The 11,646-nt window shown below is 31.8% G+C and overlaps 1 protein-coding gene across 1 annotated transcript in view; it reads right to left on the bottom strand.

Annotated features, from left to right (window-relative positions):
• Nucleotides 1-10,645: 10,645 nt before the first annotated feature.
• Nucleotides 10,646-11,646, bottom strand: part of LOC18054702 (receptor-like protein EIX2) — a 4,286-nt gene continuing 3,285 nt past the window's right edge. The window contains exons 4-7 of the mRNA XM_006452140.2: nt 11,424-11,474; nt 11,241-11,363; nt 10,959-11,012; nt 10,646-10,714 (exon numbers count right to left, since the gene is read on the bottom strand). Of these exons, the coding sequence (XP_006452203.2) occupies nt 10,646-10,714; nt 10,959-11,012; nt 11,241-11,363; nt 11,424-11,474 (297 nt within the window). The remainder of the gene's footprint in view (nt 10,715-10,958; nt 11,013-11,240; nt 11,364-11,423; nt 11,475-11,646) is intronic.

The raw sequence follows: 11,646 nt of genomic DNA, 5'->3' as shown, positions 1-11,646 counted from the left end.
CAAGTTAGACTAGACCACCAAAAAAAAAAATGTATTTGGTGTAAACAAAGCAAACTACAAACATAAAATGAAAGCATACCAAATAAGCTAACATCAGAGGGCACAAAAATCTTAAATAGATTATTTCAATATTTTTTCAATTAAATTTCACATGTTTTGCCATTTATTATAAAATTAGTTTGATATTATCTGCTCTATCATTCTTTCGTAAAAAAGATAAAAAAGAATTCATAAAGCATTGTTAAAGCAAATCAATGGACATGATCAAATCAACTAAATTTTCTATGAAACTCATATTACTCTTATTTTTTGAATATATATATATATATATAGTGCCATAAAGGAAGCACAATAAAATTTGCAAAATAAATCTTACTTTCTTTTAACTTTTTTCCCTAATGTTTAGAAATTAGACTTTCCTAGGACTAAAATTTTACTTTATTATTTTTATTCGTAGGAGCCAGGTCAAAAAGGTAGTGTAAGGAGCAAAGTGTGTGAGTGTGCGAGAGATTTGTTGAAAGGTAAATCAACAAACAACTTGTAATTAAGCTTTCATTTCATTTTTAATTATTCTTTAAACGTTACTACTCTTGATTTTGCATTTCTAAGCTATAAATGGATTCATTCATTCATTCAATGTTAGATATAGATATATACAAGGTCGCTATAACGCGACACCCCATCTGTTTGACAAAATTACTGAACAAATCAGTTAATACCCTCTAACATAATTGGCAATTAAAATATAACTAGCAATTGAAGATTCTCTTTAAGACTTGAAGAAGCAAGATTTGAGACCTAAAATTGTTGTTTTAACTTTTGAACATTTGAAGAAGCAAGATTTAAAGATACTCTTTAAGACTTAAAGCAGCAAACCTAGCCACTATGGCTCAAAGTCTTGAAGAGATTTTGTGGAGTATTGGTAAACAGTGGCGTGGTACTGTGGTGGTGGGAGGCTAGCGTAGCTATCAATTTTATTGGTTGTTAGCTGCCGGTGGCACAGTGGCATGGCGGTGACTCATGACAGTAGAGAAAGGCTTGATTGTTAGCCTACATAACTATAAAATGATTGATTTTGATGATAACAAACCACATGTTTTGGATAAAAAATAAGTACACATTATGATTTTATAATAAGAAAATGATTTTATGAAATTAGTTATGTTTTCAAGATGTGGACGAAAATGAAAAAGATTGATTTTAATAAGTATTGTTTTAAATTCTGAATTTGGGCCTATTTGTAAATATTTAAAACATTTTGAGCCATCTATAATTTCCACATATTTGGGCCATATCATAATTTCACAAAGTTTTGAGAATAACAAGCATTATTTAGAAATTCTGAAATTGGACGTCTTTGTAAAGTTTTATGATTTTGGGGCCATAATGCAATTATATAAAGTTTTAGAGCAAACTATAATTTTAGAAAATAGTTCACTGCAGCGGTCACTGTAGCAAAGCGGCTAACCGATCCGGATTAAAGAAAGCGGCAAACCGATTATGGGCAAAAACTCTCTGGAATGAAAGCGGCTAACTGGATTCAGGAAGCGGCATATCGGATGTGCAAAAATTTAAATTTTTGAACATAACGGTAATATAAAACAGCTAACCAGATTCACAAAAGCGGCAAGTTAGTTATCACCAAAAAGTTAATAATATCTAGTTTTCTTCCTCAACTATAAATTGACTCAAATCAAACTCATTTGATATGATGCAACCATTAATATTTTGAGCATTTCTCTGCAAATCTAAAAGCATAAACTTTGTGTATTCATTTCATTTATTCACACATATTGGGCTTTCATTTGTATTCAAACACATTGTGTGAGAAAAGTTTTTATAATCCTTTTTGTAAAATCAAATTGAGAGGTTGTAAGTGTTGGGATACACTTGGGTTAAGAGATTAGGGATAATCTCTTATTGTAAAGGTTCATTGACACCTTGGAAGTCAATCGTAAGTATTTGAAGCCTTGGAAGGCTTCGATAATGAAATCCTCAAGTCCGGTGTGCTTGGAGGCGTGGACGTAGGCAGGGATTGTCGAACCACGTAAAAATCCTTATGTTTGTTGTCTCTTCCCTTACTCATTTATTATTGTGATTTATTGAATTTATTGTTTTTGAATTTATTAAGACATTAGATTGAAGTGTTGTGTGATTTATTTAACTTAAATTTTTAAAATCCCAATTCACCCCCCTCTTAAGTTGCATAACTTGCATTTCATTGATGCGGTGACACGTGACGGAGGCTTGACGGCATGACAGAGAGACTTGACGCTGTGACTTGTAATGAAGGCTTGACGGCATGACAGAGAGGCTTGACGCTGTGACCCGTAACGAAGGCTTGACGGCGTGATAAAGAGGCTTGACACATTAACGGGAATGTATGAGACGTGAGCCGGTGGTGGAGCACTAAATTGAGAGCAACAACACCTCTCTTTCTTTTAAAGTATTGTAATGTTAATTGTTAGGGACTTAGGGTTTTTTTTTTGGCGCCTTATGAGTGTGAGATGTGAGGTATCACGTGCGAATGTGTGCGCATTTTTTTTTTCAATTGTTAGTGATACCTTAGTGTCATTATCACAATTTTGAATGGTTTTTGTCTAAGACTTAAAAGCTTGATTTTTATAGGCCTTTGGTTCAAGTTCTATTTGAAATAACATTAGAATTATTTTGATTTTTTTTACTGACACCTTAGTAGTAGTGATCTTTGATGTAAAATTTAGAGCCACCATAATATCAGTACTTTGTGATACTTATATAGTAAACATGGAAAATGGTCTACATGTATATAAATACTGATATTTGTTAATAAAGTGTCACGAGCTAAGTATTACCAAATACTATTTTTCTCGTAGTGAGCAACAAACTATGTCTCTAGAGATTACAAAGCAACAATAGGCTGTAGATTTACTTTCTGACTAACCAAGCAACCAATCACCATGAATAAGTAGCTAGAGATTGACTTTTGCCAGCTAAATCTCTAGTAAAATCAAAGTCAATATATCCTACAACTTTATTTTCATCCTGTGTAGCTCTTCAACACATCAAACCATGATTACAGTGCCTTTAAGGTATCTCATAATCGACTCTATGGCATCCCAAAGCACCTTACCAGGATCACTTATAAATGTGCAAACAATACTGAATACATAAGCAATATTAGCCTTGTACACGCTTTTGCATACATAAGACTTCCAACTGCTTGAGCGTATGGTATCTCAGACGTTAAGAACTTATCTTGTCGTGTCACTGGTATTCGTACTTTAGAGAGTTTAAACTGATGGCCTAGAAGAGTCTGAACAGTTTACAATTCAACATATCAAACGTATCAAGAATCTTTTTATATGTACTTTTGTTGACTTATAAAAAAAGTTCCAACACTTCTATATATGATAATTCCATGCCAAGTATTCTTTTAACAGAACCAAGATCCTTCATTTTGAATTCTCCGCTTAATAGACCTTTAACCTTCCTAATCTCACCTTTGTTTCTATTGGTAATCAATATATCATCGATATATAGTAGAAAATAAACTACTTTACCTAAATTAAAGCCTCCAAAATAGATAAAACTATTAGATTTACTTTTAAAATAGTCATTTGAGGCCATAAACTCATTAAATCTCTTATACCATAGCCTTTAGAACTACGTAAGGCCATAAAGAGATTTGTTTAGAAGACAAACACAATCTTATTTCCCTTTAACTTCAAATCTTTCAAGCTATGTCATCAGTATATTCTATTCAAGCTTTTCATATAAAAAGCAGTCTTTACATCTATTTGGTCAAGCTCTAAATTAAGTAATGCTATCATAGTTAGCAATATCCTTATAGATTGTGTTTAACTAGAGGAGAGAAAACCTTATTAAAATCTACACATTCTCTTCTACAAATCCCATATAAATTAACTTGCCTTGAATCTTGAACCTTTAGCACTTGGACTCCTTTTTTTTTAAAAAAAAAAAATCCATCTACAACTAACTAGTCTTCTGTTTTTGGATTTGGAACAAGAGTCCAAGTATGATTTCTAATTAAGGAATCCATTTCTTCAGTCATGTCTTTGACCTATTTGCCACTATCACTGCTTTTCAATGTTGTTAAATAGTTTCTAGACTCTTCAACAACTATATCTTTTACATTGATGAGTACATATGCAATTATTCTAGGTCAGGTGGTTTGATATCCCTTTTGATTTTATCTCTTGCTAATTGGTAGTCTTGTAAGTCAAGGATAAGTATTCTTGATTCATCTATTTCCAATCTTCCTTGAGAGATTCTCCAAAATCGTCATCTTTTATTTTATTTTTACTACTACTAGATGACTCTACCTCAACTTTAGGACATTTCACAGTTGGTATCTTCTTCTAAATTCATCAATATAGGAATTAGTATCAAAGGTTGCAATGTTAGGCTTCTTGATCAGCGTTTCCTCATGAAACACTACATCCTACTAATAATACACTTGTGAGCAGTTCACATTAGACCTTATGCCCTTAACTCTCTCTAGATACTCCACAAGTACACCTTTAAAGCCCTTGCATCAAGCTTGTCTTTCTTAATATGGACATATGCTGGACATCAAATATTTTAAGATGCATGTAACTTGCAGCACACCGGTCCAAAATTCTTCTAGTGTTTTGAACTTTAGAGCTGAAGAAGGGCTTATGTTGACCAAGTAACAAGTTGTGGTAATAACATCTACCCAAAAGCTTCTTCGTAACTTAGAGTTTATTAGCTAATATCTTCTTTTGTCAATACGGATCATGTTCATTTTCTCAGTCAAGCCATTTTGTTGAACAGTGAATTTAACAATCTTATTTCTAATAACTCAACAGTGAATTTAACAATCTTATTTCTAATAACTCACACCTCTGACAATATTCTTCAAACTCTTTATTGTAAAATTCAAGTCCATTATCAGTTCTTAATGCATTTACCTTCATACCATCTAATTTTTAACAAGAGCTTTCCAAATTTTGAAATTTTTAAGAGGATGATCCTTTGTTTTGAACATACAGTGATACTTTCCCAGAGTAGGCTTATATTAATGTTATGAAGTACTCTCCACCACTTAAAGATGGAATTTGAGCAGGCCCCCACAAGTCAAAATGTATATAATCCAATACATTCTTAGATTTATGCACTTAGTTTACAAACTTTACCCTGTATCCCGTCCCAAAGATGTAATTTTCATAGAAATCCAGTTCTTTAATGTCATCACCACACAATAACCCATGTTTACTCAATTCTTGCAAACCTTTAGCACTCATGTGCCAAGTTTTAGATACCACAACTTAGCTCTATCAATATAAGTTTTTATGTGCTAAACGGATAACACATGCACAAATGAGTTTTCCAACAAACAGAGTCTATTCTTCTTGACACCTTTTTCATTATCTTTAAACCATCATAGTTTGATTTAAAGAAGTAACCTGATCTATCTAGCATGCCTAAAGAAATCAGATTCTTCTGTAGTCAAGGCACACACCTTATATGCTCTAGTATCTTTGTGGTTCCATTATATATTCTGATTTTGACAAAACCCATACCAACAATCTAATAAGCATTATAATTACCAATCAAGACTCGACCACCATCAATAGATTCATAATCATGAAAAGGACTCTTATCTGGACTTATATGTAAAAAGCATCTAGAGTCAAGAACCGACTGACATCTAATCTTTTCATTTGATGCATATAGCAAATCAACACTATGATAGCCTTAATCAAAAGAGTCATCTGGGCCACAACATGATCATTTGATTTCTTCTTATTATCTCTATTTTCTTAGCACAACTCGTAATCTAATGACTAGATTTCTTGCAATAGAAACAATTTATTCTCTTTATCTTTTCCTTGTCAGACTCATCTTTTTTTTTATATATACTAATTCTTGTTCTTCTTTTTCTTCCTAGGTTTCTTTTTTTTTTTTAACCTTTGCCATCAAACGTTACTTATATTTATATCCAAGTCCTTTGAATGCTTTTAAATTTCTTTTGAGCATAGGGAAGCCTTCACATCTTCTAATGTAAGAGTTGTTCAACCATATAACATGGTATCAACAAAGTCCTCGTAGGACTTTGGCAATGAACTCAGTAAGAGAAAAGTCTTATCTTCATCACAATCTTGATATTTTCAACCTCCTTAAGATCAAGAATGGTCTTATTGAAAATATCAATATGCTCTTGTGTTGACAACCATTTTTTCATTGAAAAGTATACAATCTTTTTTTAAGAACATTTTGTGAGCACGTGACTTCTTCATTCACAAAGCCTCTATTTTATTTCCTTCAATTTATTTCAAACACCTGGAGCTATTTTTTCACCTAAAATCTCCCTTGAGATTGAGTCATTAAACTCAAAATCAAGTTGCTATGAGCTTTGTTTAAGATCTGTCTTTTCTTGTCATTAGAGACGGAACTTGATATTTCCTAGAATCTTTTTCTTCTAGAACAGATTCAAGATCCTGATGAAAAAAGAGTCGTCATCTTCATTTTCCAAAGTGAAAAATCACCACCAATGGTGAATTTCTCAATTTCTAGTCTTAGAAGTGACATGGTTGAGAACCAACTAATGCTCTAACACCATTTTTTGTACTTTGAGACAAATTATTCCAAGAAACTCCAATTCAAAGCATGAATAGAGAACAAATCAACAAAATCAACGAAATCAGAAAATACCACAACAATCAAGCTTTAATATTTGAAGGAAAAACTAACGTGCTTTCATTACTAAAGCTCCCCAAAAACAGTCATCTTTTTCCAGAGAAGATTAAAAGCTTTACTCAGAATTAAGAATCACACATTTTGGTTAAAAAATGAATTAGAAAAAGCCCATGCATCAGATGTTGTACAACAGCCTCTTTATGCTGGTGTTTCTGAAAATTTCTGCAAGCAGCTAATAACCCTTAACCGCTTTTGGCCACGTTAGCAAATTTATCTGTAAAACGAATTCTGCACAACGACCTAGAAACTTTTCTCAATTACATGTTGGTCTAAATTACTTGTCTTCACAAGAAGGACATGGACAGGTTTATGGATAGGCAATGCGAAGTGAAAGGAAAGGAAGACGCTGAAAGTTGTAATGTGAAACTAGTTTTAACTACTCATTTGAGGCAGCATAGGGAGCAAGTAGGTGGTTGCCTATGTAGGACGATTTTTTACTATCTTCCAAAACAAAATTTTTTTATTTTAAAGGTTTTTCAATATATTTTAATCTTGAAAATAGCTTTTGAGAGGTATCAAAGAACAACCTTTTTATTTTTGTTCAAAGAAAGAGCTATCTTTACTGATGATTTCAAAATTTATTGCGGAATTACTTCTGGCTCTGGTTTGGCCTGAGATATAGCAAGAGTTACTTCATGGGAATTTTTCCGAGTGATAAAATCCATAATTGGATAAGTTTCTCTTTTGACAAATCTTTTGGAGAAGAACTATTTGTAGCCTTCTCTTTGAGCTTGATGAGCTTTTTCATCTTCACAAATAATTTTATACCATGATTTTTGAGTACTAGAAGATTTAGAATAAACTGCTTTTGATTTTTTTTTTTTAGTGATTTTCTTCTTTTAGGATTTAGGTGTCATTTTTATCTCCCTTAGAGAAATTCCCTTTACAGTAGTGGGGGACACCGGTTCAAATCGGTTCGACTTTAGCTGGTCTGCCCACCTCACATGGCTCCACTCTATGTCCATAAAACCCACACTTAAAGCAAATGAGGTCTATCTTTTTGTTCTCAATTCTTCAAAAGTAATGACTTCCTTAGATCCACTTCAATCCCTCTTTCAGCCAAGAAGTAGTCTTGTCAACTTTGACAATCCGTCCGATTTTGCTTTCAAGCCTCTCCAAGAAAAGTTAATCAAATTATTCAATAGGGATGTTTAGCGTTGCCCAAACAGCCAGATTCTTAATGGCATCCTCCTCTGATCAGTTCATTTTCGACATTAACCTATTCGGTTTTTTTAGTTATAAAATACCAAACCAGAACTTAAAAAAACGAACCGAACAAATTTTTTTGGGTCTATTCTGGTTCTGCCCATCTATATTGCGCAGATCATTTGCTTGTTTATGCTTCGTCTTCTTTCTTATATTTCTATTTCTACGGTTCTATCTGTTACAATCGGAGCATTTTAGTTTAACCTCACCACACATCACACACAAACACAACAAAATCCTAAGTGAGATAAATAAATAAAGAAAAAAAAAAGATCATAGAATTATTACCTTTATCGATGCAACAGCAATGACGGAGAGAGGCTGCAATGGCTGGCGAGGTGAATGAGATTACCAGTGGTGGCTGGCAAAGATGAGGCAGACGAGCGGTGACTGACTCGTAAGTGATGGGTGTTAGCAAAGATGACAGCAGACAAGCCGCAGCTGACTCGTGAGTGACGGGCGCTAGTGGCAGCTGACAGTGAGAGTGAGACCGTGAGTGATGACCGTGCGGGAGGGATGAGTCTGTGACAGTTCAGGCCGTCGGAGAGAGAAATTGTTGTTTGCGAGGCCTGAGAGAGATTGCTGCTGGAGGGTTAGATTTGAAAGTTAGCAGTTAGGAATTGAAATTGATTTTTTTTTTTTTGAAATCTGTTATACAGATTTAAACCCTCTTTAATATTCGAGGGGTGCCTGCTCCACTCACATTTTGTAAGGGAGAGACTGTCTCCACTCAATTAATTAATAATTGAGGAAGAACTGAAACTAACCTCCATAATGCTCTTATGGAGACTCGAACCCTTGCACTCAACATTGTAAGTGCAAGGCTTCTCCCATTAGACCAAAGGCCCATTGGTTGAAATTGATTTTTATTTTTGCTTTTATACCTTAAATTAAATTGTTACGCCAAGTCGCCAACATATGTGTTAAAATATATATACACGCACATACATACATAAATACATACATACATACATACAGATTTACAATTATAGAAATGCCATTGAATTTGGTTCGGTACCAATTTTCTAATTTTGGAGAAATTCTTGAATACAACTGTTGTACCATGTCACCCATACAACAAGTAAATAATGTCATGATATATGTGTATTTATTTTTTAAATTATTATGCAAATGGTGGTTGTATTAAACTCAATTACATATGTCATACATGTATTAATTGGTTGTAATACAACAGATGTATTTTGATCCAAAAATTGGACCGAACCATCTGATTCGATTTCGTATTATTCCATTTCTTTTTTTTTTTTAGTTATAGAACACCAAACTGAAACCAAAAAAACTGAATCAAATCGTATTGTTTTGAGGTCCAATTGATTCTGTCCACCCCCACTTTTAGAGACAGTAGGAAGGCTTTTGCAAATTTTCAATTAACACATGCAAGAAATTTTTTATTGGGAAATTATCATTACACCACCTTTATTTTGTTTTATATTCATCCAACCACTACAAAATTCTAACACGTACTTTGCATCATATTTTTTTTCACATTTGTATCAACTACCCACTTTACACTATTAAATAATTTTATTAAAATGACAATTTTACCCCCAAATAAATTAAAAAATTATTTTATCTTATAAAATTTTTAAAATTAAAAATTATAATCATAAAAATATCCCTAAATTTAATAAAAAATAAATCTCAAATAGAGGTGCTCAACTGATTTTTACTAAATTTAGATTTTACAAAATTTTAATAATTATTTTTATTAAAAATTATAATTTTACAAAATTTTAATAAAATAAATGAATTTATTTATTAAAAATTATAATTTTGTAAAATTTTATTAAAATAACTGAATTTATTTCTTAAAAGAATAAATCCTAAAATTTTAATAATTTAGGGAATTTTTATTAAATCCCAAAATTTTACAATTATTTTTATAATTATAATTTTTATTAAAATAATTTTTATTAAAAATAAAATTTCTAATTTTGGGATTTATTTTTATTAAATTTAGGAATATTTTTATCATTATATATATATTTTTAAAGTTTTTATAAAATAAAATAGTCTTTTAATTTATTTGGGGGTAAAATTATTATTTTATTAAAATTAGTTAATAGTATTAATGCAAAAGTGGCTAGTTGATACAAATGTAAAAAGAAAGGTGGTGCAAAGTACATGTTAGAATTTTGTAGTGGTTGGATGAACATAAGGCAAAATAAAAGTGGTACAATGATAATTTTTATTTATTTAATAAACCACTTTAAAAGTTTATAGTGCACAAGCCGATGGACAAAATCTCTTTTTTTAATAGCTGAATAATTTTGTTTTGAGTCATATGATAGACCTTTTGAAGATCTGCTTCATATTTCTAAAAGAATAAGCCTACAAAATAGACTCAAAACGGAAATAAGCGAAACTTATTAAAAAATCAGCTTTTAATTTGGTGTACTTGATCCCATCTCTTTGGTATCAGAGCCAGAGAGGAGTAGAGATGTACTTACATGAGTTTATTTGAAAAATATTTAATTTTATCTGACGCTAAACCATTGCGGTTATGGTCCCGGCATTTTAAGACAAGTATGGCGTCGTAAGACTGTTCGTCAGCAACCGTAATAGGTGGAAAATAAAAGAAAAATGTTTTAATAATGAACTATTTATCTAGATCAATGTCTGCCTTCGGTTCTCGTACTGGAGACGGAATCGTGAACCAAGAAGAAATCAAATTTCCTGAAGAAAATGACCAAAATTATGCCAATACTTTTGCTTTAGGCAATTGGGATACATGGTCAGTTCCAATAATTCCAGCAAACAAAATCTAAAAATATAGTTGTAGATTAAATTTCTTAAATCTGATAATATTTTCAAAACTGAAGAAAGAACTGTTGAGATAAAAAAGTGAAGTTGGATTAGTACAAATTGGATTTAAACCATTGAGATAAACAAGTCTTGGCAATGGACCAATATTTTGATTGTTATCCAAGTTTTACAGTTTCATTAAATGAGAAAAATATATTGGATGTCTTAACTTTGAATATTAAAACACAATTATAAAATCATACCAGGAACACTTCCTGTAACTTTAATACATAGAATTCACTACAAAGCAATGTTCTCTGCTTTCAACACAAAAGATTTAAAACAGATCCCAAAAGAAAAAACTTTATATTACAAACTGATCTCCACAAAGCAAATGTAACTATTTCAAAATCTATTAAATGAGATCAAATTACACTCACTGAAAAATAGATAATACAAAAAAATATACAATTTAAAATAGTACAAAACACATAACTAAAAGAAATAGAAACAAAAGCTGATGGTAGTGTAACAACACCATTTGCCAGACAGAGAATCTCAAACTTGAACTTAGGATCCTCCGGGCTGAAATTTGGATAATCCTCAAGAGAACCAACTAGAGCCTCCAGTTTTTCATTTCTTAGGCCTCCAATAAGAATTGATCTTAGCTAGGTAGACAATGACAATTTCTTCAAACATATCAACTCCATATTATCCTGTTAACGAACCTGAATATGTCCGAAGTGAAAGTACACAAATGAAGTCTCCGAGAATGTCACCTACACATTCATCTATAACCGATCATAATGAATTATTTGTTTTAGAGAAAATTTTTGAAATCAATAAAGAATATTTGAGAAAAAAAACTTTTATTCACAGACAAATGAAAAAAGACGAATTTGGTTTCTTGACAATTATAGGGGACTAGAAAAGCTAGAAATCGAAGACAAT

The sequence above is a fragment of the Citrus clementina genome, unplaced genomic scaffold (assembly GCF_000493195.1).
Source record: "Citrus clementina cultivar Clemenules unplaced genomic scaffold, Citrus_clementina_v1.0 scaffold_1, whole genome shotgun sequence".
Lineage (NCBI taxonomy): Eukaryota > Viridiplantae > Streptophyta > Magnoliopsida > Sapindales > Rutaceae > Citrus > Citrus x clementina.
The sequence above is the reverse complement of the archived record's forward strand: the minus strand, read 5'-3'. Positions and strand labels throughout refer to the sequence as shown.